At 35.5% G+C, this 25,600-nt stretch overlaps 1 protein-coding gene across 2 annotated transcripts in view; it reads left to right on the top strand.

Annotated features, from left to right (window-relative positions):
- Positions 1–25,600, top strand: part of LOC135142227 (potassium channel subfamily K member 18) — a 593,321-nt gene that overhangs the window by 490,847 nt on the left and 76,874 nt on the right. For both annotated transcript variants that reach the window (XM_064073904.1, XM_064073903.1), the window contains one exon: positions 3,999–4,553. In XM_064073904.1, coding sequence (XP_063929974.1) covers positions 3,999–4,553 — 555 coding nt within the window. The remainder of the gene's footprint in view (positions 1–3,998; positions 4,554–25,600) is intronic.

Here is a 25,600-nt window from a genome sequence, read left to right as displayed (position 1 = left end):
TGAATAAAATGCGGATTTATACCGCAAAATTTTGATGTTCATATTTTGATTTTTTTCAAAAATTCTGCACTTTTCGGGTAAAACTCAATACGAAGTCATAAACTACATGTGTAGGACTATGTTATTTCATACAATTTAAAACCCATTTACTATGTGAAATTTTAAAGTGACGTCATCACATTGTTGGTGAGGACGATTAGACAAATTTTGGTTAGCTTTTTTGCCATCTACATGATATTCCTAATATACTCGTAAATACAAAATTTGACAACAATCGCCCCGTACTTTCGGAGATTATCTGCCCAATAAAAATCCGGGGCTGCAGACAGACGGACAGACGGAAATGGGAGACCTATTTCTTCGTCCTGTAGGGGTAATGAAAGGTCGAGAAAACGTAGAAGTAGAGAGTCGGCCGATGGACTTGATTACAATACTTCCTTTACTTACGCTCAGTAAGTAAAAAATCAACTAATTGCGAAATTCTAACGAACAGAAATAAATAAAACATTTACCGACAAATATATTCATTAAAAAAAATGGAATAAAAACTAAATGTTGCTTTAAAAAGATTGTTGTCGAAATCTACCAATAGATGTACAAATTAGATGTAGCTAAAAGAATGATCTCTTTCAATTAATATTAAGTGAGGATCAATTAATTTAGAATATAATCAAGTTCCTATCTTCAAATAAAAATTAAGTAAAATATGGATACGTAGATCATTATAGCGAATTTGAAAATAAGAGAGGATTAAAAAAAACTACACTTACAGAAGTATACAATTTTGCACTTTTCAAATTACATTCAGTTAAACGCTTTGGTGACCTGACCTGACCACGTTCATTATAACTGTAAGTGCTCATTCACAATGGGCATAAAGCATAAGGATGTCATAAGCATTAATGCATAAGAATTTATGTTTAGTGCTCTATGCTTCTATTCGTTTACAATGAGCATAATGCTTAGGACATCCTTATGCTTTATGCCTATTGTGAATGAGCACTTATGCTCATTGTGAACGAATACAACCATAGAGCACTAAACATAAATCCATATGCATTAATGCTTATGACATCCTTATGCTTTATGCCCATTGTGAATGAGCACCAAGGCATAATTATGCAAAATTTTGAGGAGTCGTTTTCTAATTTCTGAAATTAATTGTCAAATGTTGTATAATTTTTATAATTTTTCAAAAAATTTACATATATCGTCTACTAAATATAAATACAACCATCTGATTTAAAAAAAATAATTTTTAACTTTCATTTGTTTTTATCTACGACATACAACTTTTGTTTTTTAAATTACACCAAACACCCTGAATATTTTTTTAAGATTCATGTAGAGATTTTTTCTAAATTTATTGATGTATCATTGTGTACATAATACGTTAATATTTTCAAACATTAATAATTTAATACATCATATTTGCAATAAAATGTCTTGAGTTAATAATGTTTTCGTATAGAAGTTTAATTTTCAAATTTAAAACTCCTATACATTAATAAGTGTTATAAACCGTGTTAAACTTGCTATGTAACAAAAATTTTGGTACATTTTTCAGTTACAGTTACCTTGCTATAAAAATTAAATTAATTTTTACCACAGCTTTTTAACAAAATGCGAAACATAGTACATCAATGTATTCAGAAAAAAACATCACAAGAATTAAAAAAAATATCTAGGATGTCATTTAAAAAACAAAAGTTGAATGTCATAGGCAAAAAAAGAAAATTAAAAATCAGTTTTACAATTAAGATCGCAATACATTTAAAATGATTTAATTTGATCTATTCGAAAAATAAGATAGCTACGGTCCCGGGCTATTTTTTTTTTTCGAACATATGGTATATTTCAACTAAAAAACCTTATTTTTATTATTTTTATTAAACATAAGGCTGAATTATGTATTTAGTTAATAAGCATTTTACCCCCATCTCCACGATAATCCTAAACTGTATCTTGAATTTCAAAATAATCTGTATAGTATGTAATTTTGGAAATTGTCTCTAACAAGAACGGCGGACAAACGGCAATGAAAGACATAATTTTTCATATTCTAGGTCTAATAAGAGTTATGTAACATCGAGAAAACATGAAACTAGCCATTCCTCAAACGATTCATTGTAAAAATTCTTTATTAATTCAAATAACATATTTTTACTTAATGCAAGCAGTCAGATACAAGTAGAATAAGAAAAGTACTCATGGTTTTCTTAAATACTGAACTGATCTGCTAGAATGCAGTGTTGCAGATTTACGGATCTGGTAACGTTGGTCCGATGTGGACGATTTTATGCAGGCAGATATTATATACAGCTAAGCGACACGACGCCCTCTGCAGAAAAGGGGAATGAACTATTTCTGTATAAAATTTGACGTTCAACAGTTTTACTAGACCCACTTTTTTATTTCAATTTTTAATTGTACTGGGTCCAAGAAGGCGATATACATGGTTAAACGTTATCAGACCCGAACCCGGGTCTGGTAACGTCTCAAAAGGTCTGGTAACGTTTACTAGATATAGCAAGTCGGGACTGTGTAAGCGGTATAACAACTATATATATATATATATATATATATATATATATATATATATATATATATATATATATATATATATATTATCAAAAACCAAATTGTGTAATTTTTCTTAATAAAATGTTTTCGTGTTTACAACGCCAAATAAAATATTCGACTTTTGAAAATGTAGGTGTCAGATTAAAGGGTGTTGGAAGAAGCAAAATTGGGAAAGCATAATGCTCTAAAGCAAATCTTAAAGAACCCGGCTTGTTAACAAATAATGGAATTAAGGTGATGTCGCCATTTGAGGTGAAATGTACTCTATAGTTTGCATTTAAAATTTAGTATTTTCTTGCTCCATCTCTTATATAACTCGTCTGAAATTTCGCGTACAGGTTTAATTTTGTGCTGTTACCCAATTATGAATAGATTGCAACAGGTCTCTTATCTATAAATTTTGTTGTCACGTCATACACTTTTAATTCCTATTATTTTTCATTCATTTATTCTTAATTGAGTAAGTCTTCTCCGCGTTGTTTTTCTTTTCAATTCGTTTCAGAGTTTTCAATATTCCGTTCACAAAAGACCGGCTGTACTGAAGACACTTCACTCCAACCCTCCAGCAGCGGTAAATACACCTATGTGATGTTGTGTTCAGTGAAATATTCATCAAATAATTTGAAATATACAGGGTGGCCCAAATACAACGAAACAGACGTTACCGTAGGCGCTGTACTTTATTGCGTAAAAAATGCTCAAATAGGTCGATTTTTTTATTCAAGCGGGACCTATAACGTTACCATTTTCGTTCTTTCAGTTTCACCCAGGAACGAGGGGCGGCTGTCAAGTCAGAAATCTTAAATGGCACTAGGGGTCAGAAGGCATCTTGTGTTTAAGCCAAAAGGCAGCGGAAGCTCTATTAATTCTCTTTCTAATAGTGTTTAGATTTTGGAAGTCGGTGGATTGGTTCCTAAAAAATTGTATTATGAAAAATCAATAAAGTAACACCTCTTTTGACTTACTCGTTAAGAATGTCAACGCAACAAATGTTGAAAATCACCTCCATTCACCTCCATACAAACATACGAATCTTGCAACGTTATAAGTACGTGCCCCTTGAATTAATCGACCTGTCATTTTTCAGATAATCAGGGACAGCGCCTACGGTCTCGTCTGTTTCGTTTTATTTGGGCCACCCGTATAAAACTTAACAAATGTATTTTGACTGATTTATTTGTACATTGAACATCAGGGTAATCTAAGATATTTGTTAGAGAGTACAATATTGAAACGAAATGCAGCTTAAAGTCCACAACTCAGAGTGTCACTTACAAACTTCTTTTTATTAATTAGTTCTGCGACTTCCGAATAAGCAGTTTGTGATACTGAAATAATAATTAAATCCTTCTGTTCTTTATCTATTACATAATAAAGTTACACTTTTATAAATTACACGTATTTTTCACCTTCAGGCAAGACCAATTCGCTGAAGAGAGACGTCAAACCAAAAAAGGCCAACGAGACGTGCCGATGCTTTGGAAAATCGAGAAAGTCACGAACTAAGGCCTTCTTCACCGGTCTCGCCACAAACCTCGGCATTTGCATTCTACTCTTCGGCTACACTCTCATCGGCTCCGTCATTTTCCTGGCCATCGAAGGGGGAAGTACGTTTCAGCATTCCACGACGCAAATTCTGGCAACTACTTCGATGGCTTCGGATTCCAACAAAAAGTTTCTCAACCACAGTGCTGAATTTAAAGCGAAGAATGACGAGGCAAGGGCCAGAACTGTCGAGAACATCTGGGATATTACTGTCAGTCTGAATATTTTATACAGAGATAACTGGACGAGACTGGCCGCGCAGGAAATCACCAGGTTCCAAGATGAATTGCTTAAGTCGCTGGGGGAGGAGTTGGCACAACAGCCCATGCAAGAGAAGAAGATGGTGGGAAGGATTGGAGGGGATAATTATGAGTGGACGTTCGCGAAAGCATTCCTATATTCGCTAACTGTCCTTACGACAATTGGTAAGTACGAAAAAATGAAAGATTAAACACTGGAGAGTGGTTGATAGGACTCCAGGAAATCAATTTCTCCGTGCATTTCTACCTTTTTCTTAATAGTGGTCGTATTATTGTAGACTGCTCAAAAATTCATTAATAACAGAATTAAGAGTGGTAAAACCGTTTCATAAAAATCAATTTCTTTATTTTTACTTCGATAGCTTTAAGTTTGAAGTTACTTAATATACGTAACTATTAAAGCAGTTTCTCAATGTGTATGTAGACAATTTTTTTTTCTCGAATTATGCTTGTTACAGAAAATATATTAATTCTGTCTTCTATAATTATGAATTTGATGCGCGTTATTCAATTAAATTATACGATTTCCACTTCCTGAGCGTAATTCAAGGAAGTATTGTAATCGAGTCAATCGGACGACTGGCTACTTTCACATTTTGTCGATGTGTCAAGACCCCTAGAGTACGAAAAAAAGAGGTCTCCCGTTTCCATCTGTCTGTCCGTCTGCCTATCGGTCTGCATATGGAGCCTGTGTTGATTTTATTAGGCACATAATCTCTGAAACTACTGGACTGATCATGTAGATAAAACTCTAACCAAAATTTGGTTAATTATCCCCACCAACAATTTCATGACGTCCTTTCAAAAAATTGTATTTTAAAATGAATTAAATCCTATACAGTAATATGTATACTCCTATACTTGTGGTGTACGAATCTACTTTTAGTTTTTCCCTAAACGTCCCTGTATTCACAAAAAATGTACACGGTATAATAACACTTTACCATTAACATACGATGGCTCAATGCGCAGCTCGAAACATGCACCAGGGGTCTCAGATTCGATGCCAAACTGACCGTTTGTTTTTTTCTTTTTCTGTCGCGCTGTATTTTATGACGTCATAACAATTTTTTTATTGATCAAATTAAGAATGATTCACCCCAATCTCTCGAAAATGTGAGAATACGCATATCTTTATTTAATAAGAAGTATAAGAGCATTAATAATATCATTAATAATAGTAATAGTAGTAAAGAGAATATTCAGAACATTCTGATAAATCGAAAAATCTAAATGACAGGACTAGACAACACAGTAAATGCTATGACAAGTGGCATGCTGACGTGCGTTTCTAAGGCAATACGTCTAAAGCTCATACGATGCTTCTTCAAATATTGGACCTTCTAGAGGTTTTAATAATTTATAATAGTTATTTACAAGTGAGAAACAAATAAAATATTGCACAATACACGCAAGGTAACGGGTTTTTACTGGGTCCAGTAGGTGACTGGCTCGCCTGCGGCTCGCCAGTCATATCCTTCTGTCCGCCAGTTAAAACCCTTTTACCATGCTAATAATGTTAAATACTATTACTTTTCAAGCGTAAAATATTCTCGATGGGTCATGATCCCTAGACTACGAAAAAATGGGTTTTTCATTTCCGTCCGTTGTCTGTCTGTCTGTTCATCTGCCGTCTGTCGTAAGTAGAGAGCGGAAAATATGCAGCAGAGTTTTGGGAAATATGATCATATGATATGCATCAAATTTATGCAAAAATGATGTAATATATGCAGAGATGCATATATTACATCATTTAAGCTCCAAAAATTAAAAAAAAAGCTTAATAAGCGAACTAAATTTATTTACAAATTACAAAAACTGGTTTCCCGTGCTTACGTTTTATTACAAAAAATACATAAATCACATTGCAAAGTGTTACATTTCACTAACGCATAAATGACATTTTTAGTGATAATATTCTTATACTAAAATATATATATATAAACAGAACAAATTAAAAAATAGTAGTAATCGACTATTTAATTACCATTTTGGTAACAATTTATTTTTAAATATTTTTCGAAATATTCTAACAAAAAGTTTTTCCGGTGATTCTAAAGTATGTATTTGTAAATAGAAAAACTGCGTACTACGTCCACAAATGTAAAAATACTTACAGGTTTAGAGCAGGCGCGACAAAACACAGTTTCTTCTTGAAGAATAAGTTCAGGAAAAGGTTAAATCCATAAATTAATTTCAGTCATCTTCGACACATGCAGGTGTGTCTCTTTAAATGCTTTCAATGCAAACTCACGATGGAAAACAATAGGATAATGTCCTTTCGATCACCACAAAACATACCATTAATACACTGAAGTAACGAACAAAAATATTGGGGATGAACGTATTTCCAAAAGTAATTAGGGCGCGAAGTTACCTGGAAGGATGGCTTAACACCCAGTGGTTTATCCAAAGTACCATAAAACCCAAACCTTTCATAGTTATTTGAAGCTCTGGACGACATTTGCAATATGATTCATGAAATTTCATCTTTCCTCGTAAATACCGATAGAATGACAATTTTTTTTTTTTCAAATTAGCACAAATTTGATAAAAATGCAAAATATGCACCCGTTACGTGAAATATGCAGTGGAAGGCAAATATATGCAAATATGCTATTTTTTATAGCTGTATTCATTTTTAATTAACATGATTCCTTCACATATTAAATATCAAGACTTATATATATGCACAAAATAACGGATATGCAAATTTCATAAAATCCGCTCTCTAGCCCTTTAGCTACGAAGACCGTACGTATACGGTCTAATAATTTGTGTGCTTTAGAACGAAATAGTATATTGTTTTGTAAGGAGCAAAAATGAGACTTTTCGTGGCGAATCTGTACGTTTGACGGCCGAGCGCGCGAGGCCGGCAATTACAGATGAGCCACGAAAAGTCATTTTTCTCCGTATAAAACATGCTATTTTTTCTTCAAACGTGAAACTGGATCCAATTTATTGGACATGAAAATGTTGAAATCTAGGAAATTGTGACAAAAATCACTTAGAACTGATTCTTAAAGCACTAATACGATAACCAACTTGTATTCTAAGGTCTAAAACATTCAGACACTTGATCATAAATCATAATCACCAAACAGGTAGGTACCTACCCCTCACTTTTTCTGCCGCTGATGACCGGCAGAAAAAATGCGAAAACAGCCTAGGCAGAAAAATTGGAGTCACTATACTCTATAACTGTGTGATTTTTTTCTTTCAGTATCGATATAGTTTTTCACTTTGATGTGAAAATAGGTCAGTGGCAAATTTATTCACCGAGAGGCCTTTTCTTCTTGTTTAATATTCCAATTCCAGCTATTTAAAACAACCTTCACCTAAATATGCCACCTTTAAAATCTGTAGAGGACAAGTTCTAGCAATCAAAATACCTTTGATTCCATCACGTACTCCTAGAAATACTATTATTTTACAATATTTTAAATGTTGTTACTTCGGTGAAATGTTACAAAGGGCACTTCACGATTTCACACAAACTGTTTGTGCAAAACTCTTGTACATCACCCCCTGATCACGTTCTTTACCTTCAAAAGTTGTGGAAATGCTTCTTTGTGTCACAAAAAATATTTAGTGTTCGCCCCTTTCGCCCTATGGTTTGCACCCTATTAGTTGCGCCACATGTAGGCAACCAACTACACACATAGTTGAATTCGCACGAATTCCAATGACAATGATCCACGGAGCAAGAAGTGCCACGTTTAGGGGTATGTATGCAATGGGGCGCAGGGCGCGAAGCGCCCTGCCTTCACTAAATACCCGACGTTACATGTACGCGTGTTGTTGACTATAAAAAGTTAGGTTATGTTGGAAACGGCTTCCCATTGAAAAGTGGGAAATTTAACAATTTTTTTGTGGCAAAAGTAAGGATTTCTACAACATTTGAAGGTGAGGAACGTGTTCAGGGGGTGCTGTAGAAGAGTTGTGTGCAAACAGTTTGTGCGAAATCGTGAAGTGCCCTTTGTAAAATTTTACCTTTTTATATACTTCTTGCTTGCGCATGATGATTGGTTAATTTAGGTAACAGTTATAATTCGAATCTTCGGCTCTGACCGACTGAATTGTGACAAATGACATATGACAGTTGTCTGTGATTGACATTGGCAGCACAAAACACTAGTAACAGTGAGAACATCAACATCAACACATAAGACGGCTAGGCTTAAATTTCATTGGTTGATTCAGCGGCAGCAAAAAATTTTTGCAGCCTAAGCAGAAATTTTTTTTCCTGTCAAGGCAGTGAAGTAGGACTTTGTATTTATCAATTGAGGTATGCAATGACCCGTATTTCTGACGTTTGAAGAAAAACCGTATTTTTTCACTTGTATCTCTTAATTAGGACGAAGCCCGTACGCATTTGGTCTGTACGTTTTCTTTAAATCCGTTGTACACAGATGGCACTGACTGCATAAATTAGGGTTCTGCTTTCTGTTCTCTACGAAAAATTACGGTCTTCGTCTAGGTGGTATCATTCAAATAGTGAGCTCAACTTTAGTTTCGTTTAGCACGTTAATGCTTTCTAATTAAAGTATACAAGTGGTTATACTTTAAAACCTGCGTAGATGACCTGAAATACTTGAGTAAAATAAATCCATAACACTAAATTGAATATATCAACAAGGCTATGCGTTTTGTTAAACAAGTTGATATCATCAATATACATATCCAGTACATTTATTGCCCTGGTGATGCCAGCTTGGTTGACTAAACATGTTTGGTTGTATTTCTCTTGATTCATCTTAATTTTGTATCCTGTGTAGGAAGGACGTATGTTTACGAAAAATGGAGTCCTCGAAACGAAGACCGTACGTTTTAGAGGCAAGAAATTTTAATTCGAGCTTCGTAGCGAAAGGGCTAGTCGTAAGACACGTAATTTCGGAAACTACGAAACTGATTGTTCCTAAATTCTATACATGTGTCATGAATGTCATGAGTAGAATTGCGGGCACTTTGGGTCATTAGCGAGTGACGTCATCCATTAAGCTAATGACATCAATTAATTGCATATTAATTGCTCATTAAGACCCATTAAGCTAATGACAACAATTAATTACTCATTAGTGAAAGTGCTTTAATTACCCGCAGCCAAATGTAATTAATGACCAATCAATAATGATATCACATCCTTATATTATTTTAATTATTATTATGATTTTTAAATTTATTTTAGATGAATTAATGAATTAAATAAATTTATTGAAATATATATCTCCTTACTTATAATTTATCAAAGTAAAGCTATCTCTTTTCCTCTTATATATTTTGGTATAATTTCGAGCGCTCTAAGATGATTGCCAATTGCAATAAATTACTAATCAAGATGATATCAAATTTCTTATTAGTCTTCGAAAATTAATGAAATCAATTTTTTTACATTCCTTTGTGTCTATGTGTACGTCACTGTGTGAATCATCTGGTTGTGTACACTTTCAAAATGGTAAATTTTTACTTAATATAATTCTAATCGCATTTCTTGAATTTTTGTGTCACGTGATTAAATAAGTCATACAAGTGTACACGTTTCTAAAATGATAATTAAATTGTCATTAAGTGACGTATGAGGATATATATAGCGTTCAAACCAATACATTCACCAGTTCAGATTAGTGTTCTTCTGGTCTTGCTTGAAAGAGACGTGCATTTCGTGCTCTAAATACTTATTTACTTTTCAACAAATTGGTAAGTTAATTTTCATGTTAAAAGAATAATAATAATTCTAAAAATATTTAAATTTATAGAAACAAATGGATACCCCAAAACGGCGCTTTGCGAATATTCGTGTTGCTGACATGAAAAGGCAAAAGATGGCTGATGATGAAGAAGAAGCGGCTAGTGAAAACAATTTGGGTACATCTTCCGTTAATGTTATGTCGCCGGAGTCGCCGGTACCTCAAACCCCTGAGTGCGCATTTTGGGACAACACCCAACGTAGTGCCGACGAAGATAAAGCTGACAGCATCTTCGACGACAATCTAGATGAGGCCATGTCGGCTGCAGTCGATGCGCTCGAGGCGATACAGGAGCGTCGGAGGATCGCAAATGAACGTTATCGGTTAGTTGATGAAATAATGCTTCCACTAACTAAATCTGGAAGTAAATTTATTTCATTCGGTGTGAGACCATTTAAAAACTTTGAAGCGGTTGTTAAAATCCACAATCCACAATTGACAGCGGCAGTGATCTTCGACGATGAAGAATATGATGATTTTGTCAAGAAATTGGGTAGAAAGATAGCCGAAATAAGAAGTGTAAATTACACAGGTGATGCTGATGTGTTTTCAACAAGACGCCACAATGTAACATTTCAATTCAAAGAAAAAGTGTTTAAAATATCGTGCTCCGAAGAAGATGTCCACAAACCTTTGTATGTCAAAAATGATACCCCCTTGAAGATACACAAACATAAATCATACTTCCAATCTCAGCTAAGCAAGCGAATATCAGCTCGTCGGCCTATCTATGATATATTTATCAATGATGTAGCACTTCACGTGATGGAGAATAACAATGCAAGTATTGAAGAAGCACTTCTTGATGTTATATCAAAAGGTTATGCCGAAGATTGGATCTTACATGAGATGTGCATGAAGACACCACACACTGGATTCTGGATTCTGGATTCTTAATTTATGGGGGCTGACCGTGGCCAGCCGGCACTTAGGCCTCGCCTTTGGGCCCATTGTACCTTCCCCAAGTCCATATCAGGGTGTTTTCCCGCTCCTCTACTCGTCAAGCCACCCAACTGCTTGAATGTACTTGAGTAATGCAGAGGGTGGAAACTCCCTGATATTTGCCATACTAGGCCAGATGTCCCCTAGTATGGATTCCCTGTAGGAGGCTAGGGCTGGACACTCACGAAGAATGTGCTCAGCTGTTTCCTCTTCTTCATTGCATCCACGACAGATTGGGTCTGTTACCACCCCTATCGTATATAGATGTTTGTTAAACTGGTAATGTCCCGTAAGGAATCCTACCAGTTTACGCAGTTTGTCCCTTGAAAGTGAGAGATAAAATTTCGTCAACTTACGGTCTGGTGTCGCCATACAAGCTCTACTATGCCGACAGCTGCTAAACTTCACCCATATCTGCTCATGGCGTCTCTGGGTATATTGCTTTACGAGTTCGTTCGAGAGGGCGACCGAAGGCGTGATTGCCGGTTCGGGTCCCCAGAAGGGCATGCGCGCGGCTCGCTTCGCCATCTCATCTGCCCTCTCGTTTCCTTCGTTGCCACTGTGTCCTTTGATCCAACAAAGTTCCACACTATTCCTCTGCGTTACATACTTTAGCGTTTGTCTGCACTCCTAAACCAGCCCGGATCGAACCATACAGCTGTCCAGGGCTAGTAGTGCAGACTTGCTGTCAGTAAGTATGCGTATTGATTTGTTGCCGATTTCACGTTCAGCAATGATTCTAGCTCCCAGCATTATTCCCATCAGTTCTGTTTGTAAGACAGACGTGTGGGTGCCGAGAGGTACACTAATTTGTGCGTTCAGTTGTTCGGAGTAGATGCCGGCTCCTGAACCACTATCTGTTTTGGCACCATCGACATAGATATCTATGTCGGCTCGTCCTTCTGAATTATCATTCATTGATATTCTATATGTCTTCTCATATATTAATTTTGTGCCCATTCGGTCACAGCCCATCCTTAACAAGGGTATTCTGTTGAACGCCTCCGTTAAGATCCGAGTGTGCTTCGTTGTGCGGCCTTGTTTGTTCCATACTCCCAGAGAGTGAAGTCTTAGAGACGTCGTCATTGCCGCTTCCTCTATGTAAAGGTTAAGAGGTGCTAAGCAAAGAAGAGTCTCCAGAGCCGCTGTGGGAGTGGTCCTCATTGCTCCTGTAACACTGAGACACGCCATTCTCTGAACGTGTTCAAGTTGCAGGGCTGTTGTTTTTGTCTGGCTCTGGGCGACCAAACTAAAGCTCCATAGCACAGCATCGGTCTGACTATTGCCGTGTAGATCCAGAGGGCGATCTTGGGATTTAAACCCCACGACCTTCCCACCACCCTACGACATTGCCACACACTTTAATATATCATGTTAATAAACGCATCAAGTACTTTAGGGAACATAACGATTATTATTATTGTACGCAAGAAATGTAACACGAATATTATATAAATGTAACCAAAATAGTATAAATAAATAAATAATAATATTATTTTGTCTCAGTATTTCTTTAGTAATCCATCTGTGAGAAACCTATTTTAACCAAACTGCTTTTACGATCAACATGGATTTAAGATTTAAGCATCCATTCACAGCTATCGTTGCTGGTCCTACATCGTGTGGTAAAACAGTGTTCACGAAAAAGTTTATAGATAATATTGGTGCTATGTGCGATGTCGAATTTAAGAAAATTATATGGTACTATGACGAAATGCAGTCGATTTATGAAAGCAACGGACTAATAGAATATAAACAAGGCCTACCGGACATGAGCTCGTTCACAGGCTTGCAGCCCACTTTAATAATACTTGATGATCTTATGAGTGAAACAGGAAAATCCGTGGTCGATATATTTACTAAAGGATCACATCATCGGAATTTGAGTGTATTTTATTTGACGCAAAATATTTTTCATCAAGGAAGAGGGCAGAGGGATATTTCACTGAATGCTAATTATTTGATTTTTTTCAAAAATCCAAGAGATAGGTCTCAGATTAAGTATTTAGCAAGACAAGTGTTTCCAGAAAATTTTAAGTACGTACAAGAAGCATATGCCGATGCTACCAATAGAGCTCACGGGTATTTAATGTTCGACTTAAAACAGAGCACGCCCGAACACTACCGACTGCGTACGAATATTTTGCCAGATGAACAGCCGTCTTATGCTTACATTCCCAAAAAAGGGTATAAATACGCGAAGCCATATTAAAATGATTTAATTATTCAACAATGTCGCGCAGTGTTCGAAACAGTTCGGACGTTATTAAATTTTTATGCAAAACTAAACCACACTACAGGAAAGCATTGTTAAAATCGGCTGATAAAGATCTTATTCACAGTATCTGCGAATGTGTTTATAATATTTTAATCGGCAAAGTTCCTTTAACGAAATCGCAAAAAGTAAATATATCCAAACACAAGACTACTCTTCGTAGATTAGTCAAACCCGGTGTTTCTTTCCGATCGAGAAAGAAGCTGATCATACAAAAGGGTGGCGGTTTCCTACCTCTATTGTTAACGCCGATAATCTCTGGAGTCCTAAGCAGTTTGTTCAACAAATAATTAATAATAATTTACTAAGAGATGGAGCACGCTAAGAAGATGGTATTAATCGACCCCGAAGTATATGAACAGACACAAAAAATCAAATCTACATTGCCTGACACATTATCGCGACTAGATGAAGAAATGAAATCTGTGTTAATGAACAAACAATTAAGTGATCACGACAAATGGACCAAGTACAGTCAAGTACTTCAAAGGTATCCCAATGCTGTTAACGTGACGCGTAAGCCGATAGCTTTGTCTGTAACGGATGAGAATAAAGACACTGTCGAAACGATGACAACCTCTCTTAACGAAAATGACATTTTAATTAGTGTACCAAAGACTTTTCGTTCTAAGGCAGAATTTTTGTTAAGTAGACTGAAAGGTTCGAATAGTATTAAATGGAATGAAAAAGGAGAAATTTCGGTTGATGGTGTCGCGATTCATGGTTCCAATATAATAGATTTGACTAATGACATATTGAGGTATAGACAAAATATACCCGACCCTACGGGCTGGCAGTCGTTTGCTCGAATAATGAGTAACATAAATATGCCGTTTGAAGTGATTGGTAATTGGAAACGTCGCGCTTTTATTGTCGGCAGTACCAAGACGCCACAGAACAATATTGAAGATGTGGGAACATCGAAATCAAATAATTCGCAAAAGAATCATAAAAGAAAGACTAAATATAACACATCCCCAGCTGAAGTGAAATCTAGTCCAGAACTTTTATTTGAAACGCCAACAGCTACTACGCAGCGTCGAGAATCCGAAAATTCTAAAAGTAAAATCAAGTGGTCAAAACTTCAGTATTAGATTATGGATAGTTTAGAAGAAGTTTACTATAATCCAAAACATAATGCATCTTTTTCAAGCGTTCGCAAATTGTGTAAAGCGACAAACAAACCACAGTCGCAGGTCAAAAACTGGTTGCGCTCGCAAAATGCGTACACTCTGCACAAACAAATTAAACGGAAATTTCAACGTAACAAATATCATGTAACAAACATAGCTGAACTTTATCAGGCAGATCTTATCGATATGATGAAGTTTAAAAAATGTAACGATGGTATAAAATATTTATTGACTGTCATCGATGTGTTTAGCAAATATGCCTGTGTTAAAAAACTGAAGACAAAAACGGCATCTGAGGTCGTAAATGCGTTTGAAGATATTTTTTCTTGCAGTGAACGTATACCAAATAACTTGCAATCCGACCGCGGTAAAGAGTTTATCGCAGCAAAAGTGCAAAAGTTATTTAAACGTCACGGTGTAAATTATTATACAACTAATAACCCTGATGTTAAGGCTGCTGTAATTGAACGCTTTAATCGTACTCTAAAAACAAAAATGTTTAAATATTTCACACACAAAAATACATATCGTTATGTTGACATGCTTCAAAATTTCGTCGATGGGTACAATGCAACCGTTCATCGAACAATAAAAATGGCTCCTAAAGATGTTAACGATGACAACATATTGACCGTATATTACAATGCTTATCACGATAAAAGAAATATCAAACTACCGCAACAAATCTACAAAGTTGGAAATTATGTAAGAATATCAAAATACAAACATGTCTTTGAAAAAGGATATGAAAACAATTGGAGCGAAGAAATATTTAAAATCACGAATGTGATCAAGAGGATTCCGATAGTCTACAAAATTTCAGATTTGCTGGATGAACCTATTGTGGGCACATTTTATCATCAAGAACTACATACAGCGAGTAAATTATTCGCCAGACGCCACTTTTCCTATTGAGAGGGTATTAAAGAAAAGGTATAAAAGAGGAAATTGTGAAATTTTAGTTCAGTGGAAAAATTATCCTCCTAAGTTTAACACTTGGATACCGGCTAGCAGTTTAACACAATTATGACTCGCGATTTTTACTTGACTCTATTGAGTAACAGTTCAATAAAATATTTTCCCGAAAACAAGACAACAAGCTTTTGTACACAACTGCCAAAATCTATTCATTTAGACGGGGAGTGGAGTGTTGCGTTAACAGAAATTCAATATCCAGGTTCGATAATTAATGTCTCAAACGATGACGTTGGTATTTATTTCAAATATAATTTAAATATGAAATCTATGCCTGAGAGATCCTTTCGTGACGATCGGTTAAAACACTGGATAGAAAACATGTTAAAAAGCGGGCAATACAAGTCACTGCAAGAAATAATTGCAAACAAGAGTAAAATTTCAGAAAAGGTGGAAATATTATACAAGGATAAAATATTACCTGGAAATTACGGTAGCGTTGAAGACATTCTGACAATATTGAATTCAAACAAGTCGCTTATGCGTGATAAGGTAATATTCAATTTTAATAAAATGACTCAAAAAGTAAGCGTTGGATGTCCGACAAAGGAATTAGAAAGCTTGCACTTAAGCGCAAGGCTAAGCCTCATATTGGGGTATGAGCCAATGACAAACGTATTAAATAGAACCGGAACATTTCCGTCGAATATTTTACTTGGCCTTCCGTCACAACTTTTCGTGTACACAGATATAATAGAACCTCAAGCCATCGGTGATGTTTTCGCCAAAGTACTAAGAGTTGTAGTGGTTGACAGCAATAATTACACATATGGAGCACAAATGACGCGCGTGTTTGGCCAGCCTCACTACGTACCAGTTCTGAAGCGAGAATTTGAAAATATTCAAATTGATATAAGGTCAAGTACAGGTGATCTTATACCATTTCAGTTTGGAACGTTGTGCGTGAAACTGCATTTTAAAAAGAACTGAGCAAGAAAAATAATGCATATGTGTCCATATCATCAATATTACGCAAATCAGGCCGGGTCAGGAGTTGGTACTATATACAAAGGAGCCAGTTATCAACGCGGACACGGAATCAGCAGTTTTCTCAGAGGACTTTTACGTAGTATAACACCTCTTTTTAAATCTGGAGTAAAGACATTGGGAAAAGAAGCTCTTAAGACAAGTTCTTACATTCTAGGCGACATAGCTAATCAGAGACCTTTGGCTGAAAGTCTAAAAACGCGCGTCACTGAATCTGCACAAAATCTGAAACGTAAAGCAGACGAAAAAATTAGCCAGTTGACAGGTTCGGGAGCTATAAAAAAGAAAAGAGTTTCCAATAAACACCATAAAGTTTCAAGTGTTCGCAAGAGCAATACCGCGAAGAAGAACAAGAAGTGCTTCTCTGTACCTCGTGACATCTTTAATTAACGATGGCATTTCTTCATTCTCATTCGTGCGAATGTGCCAAGTCTGAGCTAGATTTGTTTGCCGTACCATCAACTCAAACAACTATCGAATCTGGACGTTGGATACCTTTTAAAAATGTATCATCGTTGACAGATGACGGCCCCTTGGAATTTTCGATTACCGGTCGCAGTGATGAATTTATGGATTTGGCTCATACAATGCTTCATGTAGTCGTAAAGGTTACAAAAGACGAAGGAACCGATTTGGCTGCTACAGACGAAATAGCACCTGTTAATAATTTGCTGCATTCGATGTTTAGTCAAGTCGATGTCTATTTGAACGAAAAATTAATTTCACCACCAAACAACACTTACGCCTACAAATGCTATATTGAATCTTTACTCAATTACGGGCCGGCTGCAAAGGATTCGCATCTAAGTAGTGCCCTCTGGTATGGGGACACATCTTCAAAAATTGATATTTTGGGTGATGCAAATAACGGATACAAAATAAGAAAAGAATTTGCAGCCGGTAGTAAACATATTGATCTGATCGGACACTTACGCGGAGATATTTTTAATCAGGAAAAATTTTTGCTCAATGGCGTCGATTTAAGAGTGAAAATGGTACGATCGCGTGATAATTTTGTTTTATTGTCAAATAGCAGTGGAAAATTAAAAATTATTATTGACGCAACTTTAATGATAAGGAAGGTGAAAATAAATCCAACGGTAATGTTATCGTTAACTAATGTTTTAAAAAAAACAACAGCAAAGTACCCAATTACCAGAACGGAAATAAAAGTTTTAACATTACCAGCCGGCATTCAGTCAAAGTCATTAGATAATGTGTATTTAGGACAATTACCAAAACGAGTCATAATAGGATTTGTCACCAATAAGGCTTTTGATGGGCACTACAAGTTTAATCCCTTCAACTTTCAACATTTCAACATGAACTTTTTGGCTCTCTACGTCGACGGTAATCAACTACCATCTAAACCACTCCAGCCGGATTTTGGGGCCGACAGCAAACTTTTTGTTAATATGTATCACACTTTGTTTTCTGGCACTGGTATACATTTTTTAAATGAAGGTAATGGAATAAGTCGGCGGCGTTATGATGGTGGTTATACGCTGATAGCTTTCGACTTAACACCTGATTTATCGGCAAGTTGTGCCTCTCACTGGAATCTCGTCAAGAGCGGAAATCTACGCATAGAAGTTGGTTTTAAAGAAGCTTTGAACGAGACAGTAAATTGTTTAGTATATGCAGAGTTTGATAATATAATAGAAATAGATAAAAATAGAAATATTGTAATAGATTATAGCAGTTAATAAACATATATGTAATAAAATTTATTTATTTATTTATTTATTTTACCCAATCACTTGCTAGTCCGCGCCGTCCTGCCGCGCCGCCGCCCGTCCCGCCACGCCGCCCGCCTCGTCCCGCCGCGCCGCCCGCCCCGTCCCGCCGTGCCGCCCGCCCCGTCCCGCCGCGCCGCTGGCTCCTTTGTATATAGTACCAACTCCTGACCCGGCCTGATTTGCGTAATATTGATGATATGGACACATATGCATTATTTTTCTTGCTCAGTTCTTTTTAAAATGCAGTTTCACGCACAACGTTCCAAACTGAAATGGTATAAGATCACCTGTACTTGACCTTATATCAATTTGAATATTTTCAAATTCTCGCTTCAGAACTGGTACGTAGTGAGGCTGGCCAAACACGCGCGTCATTTGTGCTCCATATGTGTAATTATTGCTGTCAACCACTACAACTCTTAGTACTTTGGCGAAAACATCACCGATGGCTTGAGGTTCTATTATATCTGTGTACACGAAAAGTTGTGACGGAAGGCCAAGTAAAATATTCGACGGAAATGTTCCGGTTCTATTTAATACGTTTGTCATTGGCTCATACCCCAATATGAGGCTTAGCCTTGCGCTTAAGTGCAAGCTTTCTAATTCCTTTGTCGGACATCCAACGCTTACTTTTTGAGTCATTTTATTAAAATTGAATATTACCTTATCACGCATAAGCGACTTGTTTGAATTCAATATTGTCAGAATGTCTTCAACGCTACCGTAATTTCCAGGCAATATTTTATCCTTGTATAATATTTCCACCTTTTCTGAAATTTTACTCTTGTTTGCAATTATTTCTTGCAGTGACTTGTATTGCCCGCTTTTTAACATGTTTTCTATCCAGTGTTTTAACCGATCGTCACGAAAGGATCTCTCAGGCATAGATTTCATATTTAAATTATATTTGAAATAAATACCAACGTCATCGTTTGAGACATTAATTATCGAACCTGGATATTGAATTTCTGTTAACGCAACACTCCACTCCCCGTCTAAATGAATAGATTTTGGCAGTTGTGTACAAAAGCTTGTTGTCTTGTTTTCGGGAAAATATTTTATTGAACTGTTACTCAATAGAGTCAAGTAAAAATCGCGAGTCATAATTGTGTTAAACTGCTAGCCGGTATCCAAGTGTTAAACTTAGGAGGATAATTTTTCCACTGAACTAAAATTTCACAATTTCCTCTTTTATACCTTTTTTTTAATACCCTCTCAATAGGAAAAGTGGCGTCTGGCGAATAATTTACTCGCTGTATGTAGTTCTTGATGATAAAATGTGCCCACAATAGGTTCATCCAGCAAATCTGAAATTTTGTAGACTATCGGAATCCTCTTGATCACATTCGTGATTTTAAATATTTCTTCGCTCCAATTGTTTTCATATCCTTTTTCAAAGACATGTTTGTATTTTGATATTCTTACATAATTTCCAACTTTGTAGATTTGTTGCGGTAGTTTGATATTTCTTTTATCGTGATAAGCATTGTAATATACGGTCAATATGTTGTCATCGTTAACATCTTTAGGAGCCATTTTTATTGTTCGATGAACGGTTGCATTGTACCCATCGACGAAATTTTGAAGCATGTCAACATAACGATATGTATTTTTGTGTGTGAAATATTTAAACATTTTTGTTTTTAGAGTACGATTAAAGCGTTCAATTACAGCAGCCTTAACATCAGGGTTATTAGTTGTATAATAATTTACACCGTGACGTTTAAATAACTTTTGCACTTTTGCTGCGATAAACTCTTTACCGCGGTCGGATTGCAAGTTATTTGGTATACGTTCACTGCAAGAAAAAATATCTTCAAACGCATTTACGACCTCAGATGCCGTTTTTGTCTTCAGTTTTTTAACACAGGCATATTTGCTAAACACATCGATGACAGTCAATAAATATTTTATACCATCGTTACATTTTTTAAACTTCACCATATCGATAAGATCTGCCTGATAAAGTTCAGCTATGTTTGTTACATGATATTTGTTACGTTGAAATTTCCGTTTAATTTGTTTGTGCAGAGTGTACGCATTTTGCGAGCGCAACCAGTTTTTGACCTGCGACTGTGGTTTGTTTGTCGCTTTACACAATTTGCGAACGCTTGAAAAAGATGCATTATGTTTTGGATTATAGTAAACTTCTTCTAAACTATCCATAATCTAATACTGAAGTTTTGACCACTTGATTTTACTTTTAGAATTTTCGGATTCTCGACGCTGCGTAGTAGCTGTTGGCGTTTCAAATAAAAGTTCTGGACTAGATTTCACTTCAGCTGGGGATGTGTTATATTAAGACCCGATTTATAGAAAGCGAAGTTAAAGTTAATTCGCGATTAACTTTTAACTGAGGTCCGTTGCGAGGCAACGGGCATATTTTAACCAATCACGGGCTCATATTCCACATTTTAATTCTCTGTTAAACTAATCGAGGATTAAATATTTAACTCGCTGTTCTATAAACCGGCCCTTAGTCTTTCTTTTACGATTCTTTTGCGAATTATTTGATTTCGATGTTCCCACATCTTCAATATTGTTCTGTGGCGTCTTGGTACTGCCGACAATAAAAGCGCGACGTTTCCAATTACCAATCACTTCAAACGGCATATTTATGTTACTCATTATTCGAGCAAACGACTGCCAGCCCGTAGGGTCGGGTATATTCTGTCTATACCTCAATATGTCATTAGTCAAATCTATTATATTGGAACCATGAATCGCGACACCATCAACCGAAATTTCTCCTTTTTCATTCCATTTAATACTATTCGAACCTTTCAGTCTACTTAACAAAAATTCTGCCTTAGAACGAAAAGTCTTTGGTACACTAATTAAAATGTCATTTTCGTTAAGAGAGGTTGTCATCGTTTCGACAGTGTCTTTATTCTCATCCGTTACAGACAAAGCTATCGGCTTACGCGTCACGTTAACAGCATTGGGATACCTTTGAAGTACTTGACTGTACTTGGTCCATTTGTCGTGATCACTTAATTGTTTGTTCATTAACACAGATTTCATTTCTTCATCTAGTCGCGATAATGTGTCAGGCAATGTAGATTTGATTTTTTGTGTCTGTTCATATACTTCGGGGTCGATTAATACCATCTTCTTAGCGTGCTCCATCTCTTAGTAAATTATTATTAATTATTTGTTGAACAAACTGCTTAGGACTCCAGAGATTATCGGCGTTAACAATAGAGGTAGGAAACCGCCACCCTTTTGTATGATCAGCTTCTTTCTCGATCGGAAAGAAACACCGGGTTTGACTAATCTACGAAGAGTAGTCTTGTGTTTGGATATATTTACTTTTTGCGATTTCGTTAAAGGAACTTTGCCGATTAAAATATTATAAACACATTCGCAGATACTGTGAATAAGATCTTTATCAGCCGATTTTAACAATGCTTTCCTGTAGTGTGGTTTAGTTTTGCATAAAAATTTAATAACGTCCGAACTGTTTCGAACACTGCGCGACATTGTTGAATAATTAAATCATTTTAATATGGCTTCGCGTATTTATACCCTTTTTTGGGAATGTAAGCATAAGACGGCTGTTCATCTGGCAAAATATTCGTACGCAGTCGGTAGTGTTCGGGCGTGCTCTGTTTTAAGTCGAACATTAAATACCCGTGAGCTCTATTGGTAGCATCGGCATATGCTTCTTGTACGTACTTAAAATTTTCTGGAAACACTTGTCTTGCTAAATACTTAATCTGAGACCTATCTCTTGGATTTTTGAAAAAAATCAAATAATTAGCATTCAGTGAAATATCCCTCCGCCCTCTTCCTTGATGAAAAATATTTTGCGTCAAATAAAATACACTCAAATTCCGATGATGTGATCCTTTAGTAAATATATCGACCACGGATTTTCCTGTTTCACTCATAAGATCATCAAGTATTATTAAAGTGGGCTGCAAGCCTGTGAACGAGCTCATGTCCGGTAGGCCTTGTTTATATTCTATTAGTCCGTTGCTTTCATAAATCGATTGCATTTCGTCATAGTACCATATAATTTTCTTAAATTCGACATCGCACATAGCACCAATATTATCTATAAACTTTTTCGTGAACACTGTTTTACCACACGATGTAGGACCAGCAACGATAGCTGTGAATGGATGCTTAAATCTTAAATCCATGTTGATCGTAAAAGCAGTTTGGTTAAAATAGGTTTCTCACAGATGGATTACTAAAGAAATACTGAGACAAAATATTATTATTTATTTATTTATACTATTTTGGTTACATTTATATAATATTCGTGTTACATTTCTTGCGTACAATAATAATAATCGTTATGTTCCCTAAAGTACTTGACGCGTTTATTAACATGATATATTAAAGTGTGTGGTGTCTTCATGCACATCTCATGTAAGATCCAATCTTCGGCATAACCTTTTGATATAACATCAAGAAGTGCTTCTTCAATACTTGCATTGTTATTCTCCATCACGTGAAGTGCTACATCATTGATAAATATATCATAGATAGGCCGACGAGCTGATATTCGCTTGCTTAGCTGAGATTGGAAGTATGATTTATGTTTGTGTATCTTCAAGGGGGTATCATTTTTGACATACAAAGGTTTGTGGACATCTTCTTCGGAGCACGATATTTTAAACACTTTTTCTTTGAATTGAAATGTTACATTGTGGCGTCTTGTTGAAAACACATCAGCATCACCTGTGTAATTTACACTTCTTATTTCGGCTATCTTTCTACCCAATTTCTTGACAAAATCATCATATTCTTCATCGTCGAAGATCACTGCCGCTGTCAATTGTGGATTGTGGATTTTAACAACCGCTTCAAAGTTTTTAAATGGTCTCACACCGAATGAAATAAATTTACTTCCAGATTTAGTTAGTGGAAGCATTATTTCATCAACTAACCGATAACGTTCATTTGCGATCCTCCGACGCTCCTGTATCGCCTCGAGCGCATCGACTGCAGCCGACATGGCCTCATCTAGATTGTCGTCGAAGATGCTGTCAGCTTTATCTTCGTCGGCACTACGTTGGGTGTTGTCCCAAAATGCGCACTCAGGGGTTTGAGGTACCGGCGACTCCGGCGACATAACATTAACGGAAGATGTACCCAAATTGTTTTCACTAGCCGCTTCTTCTTCATCATCAGCCATCTTTTGCCTTTTCATGTCAGCAACACGAATATTCGCAAAGCGCCGTTTTGGGGTATCCATTTGTTTCTATAAATTTAAATATTTTTAGAATTATTATTATTCTTTTAACATGAAAATTAACTTACCAATTTGTTGAAAAGTAAATAAGTATTTAGAGCACGAAATGCACGTCTCTTTCAAGCAAGACCAGAAGAACACTAATCTGAACTGGTGAATGTATTGGTTTGAACGCTATATATATCCTCATACGTCACTTAATGACAATTTAATTATCATTTTAGAAACGTGTACACTTGTATGACTTATTTAATCACGTGACACAAAAATTCAAGAAATGCGATTAGAATTATATTAAGTAAAAATTTACCATTTTGAAAGTGTACACAACCAGATGATTCACACAGTGACGTACACATAGACACAAAGGAATGTAAAAAAATTGATTTCATTAATTTTCGAAGACTAATAAGAAATTTGATATCATCTTGATTAGTAATTAATTGCAATTGGCAATCATCTTAGAGCGCTCGAAATTATACCAAAATATATAAGAGGAAAAGAGATAGCTTTACTTTGATAAATTATAAGTAAGGAGATATATATTTCAATAAATTTATTTAATTCATTAATTCATCTAAAATAAATTTAAAAATCATAATAATAATTAAAATAATATAAGGATGTGATATCATTATTGATTGGTCATTAATTACATTTGGCTGCGGGTAATTAAAGCAGTTTCACTAATGAGTAATTAATTGTTGTCATTAGCTTAATGGGTCTTAATGAGCAATTAATGTGCAATTAATTGATGTCATTAGCTTAATGGATGACGTCACTCGCTAATGACCCAAAGTGCCCGCAGTTCTACTGTCATGTAGATGGTGAAACGCTAACCAAACTTTATCTAATCACCCCCATCAACAATGTAATGACGTCACTTGAAAATTATACATAGTTAATGGGTTTTAAATAGTACAAAATAGCATAGTCCTATACGTAATTTTTTTACATTTGCTTATAATGAGTGAATTTATTTTGTTGACCTGCTTAACGAATGCTTTGAAATCTGCAGAAGCTTAAAGTTATTGTACGTATAGTATATTTTTAATTAAAATGAATCTGTTTATTCCCCCAAAAATTGATGACATCATTTCAAAATTTTGACAAATAAATCCTACCTAAAATGTGGAAACTATCACAAGTTTATACTTATGGTTTATCATTGCATTAATATTATTTTAAATTTGCTTCTACAGGGTGTCGTAAAAACTTACTGAATGAGTCAACTTATTTTATTGAATTAATTAGTAACTGCAAACGAATGCTTTGAAATCTTACAGACGTTTTAAAGTTATTGTAAGTATAGCAAATTTTTAATCAAAATATATTTGCTTCTCCCCCCCCTCAAAAATTGATGGTGTAAAAATTTTGCCTAATAAATCCTACTTAAAATGTGCAAAATATGATGAGTTTTTTGCACAAGTTGGTATAGGTGTCCTTGCAAAAATGGTCAAGACGTGATCACAAAATTTTGTAAAGAAAAAACTGATTTGAAACATACGCGTAGCACGCTTCTTTACATTTGCATACATATGTTTATTTCAACGTATATTCTCATAAAAAAATAAAATTCTCAAAATCGAATTTTATAATTTTCAGTAAATGCTAGATATGTTTCATTCTACTTTAGGGATGAGGGAAGTTCTGTCGAAACAACCACCAGAATATAACTCTTCATGGCTTTCTAAAATTGTGTTAATCTCGGGCATTTTAATTATTAATTTTATCATTGTATTTTCATAAGTTTTAATATTCATGTTACTAGCATGTTAAACATAACCTGATGATGACGTGAATTAATAAAGTCGTAACCATAACATTCAGTCTCCTAATGATACACTTCAGACATTCAAGAGGACAACAACCCCAAATTAAATAAAAGCTTGAACAGAATGGATCTTCAAAAACTAACACCATTGCATTCTGCATATTATCGACCTCATCAAATCCAACATTAAAATTAATATTTCAAAAGAATACGGGAAATGATTATTCTGTGCTGAAGGTCTGTTGTCGGCAACCTGTCTAAAATTATCACTATTCTTCAATATCCGCTTACCATGTTTTTATGACCAATGTCTCGTAATTGTCTATCCCGGCGCGGCACATAGATTTTCGGAAGAATTGCTTGCTTGGTTGCGTTTAAGGCAACAAATGGCGCCTAATTCAAGTTTGTCTGTCGTCTAGCGTTCTCCCTTAACT

Source organism: Zophobas morio, unplaced genomic scaffold (genome assembly GCF_036711695.1).
Source record: "Zophobas morio isolate AGI-343-1 ecotype UQ-CSIRO unplaced genomic scaffold, CSIRO_AGI_Zmor_V1 ptg000046l, whole genome shotgun sequence".
Classification (NCBI taxonomy): Eukaryota; Metazoa; Arthropoda; class Insecta; order Coleoptera; family Tenebrionidae; genus Zophobas; species Zophobas morio.
The sequence above is the reverse complement of the archived record's forward strand: the minus strand, read 5'-3'. Positions and strand labels throughout refer to the sequence as shown.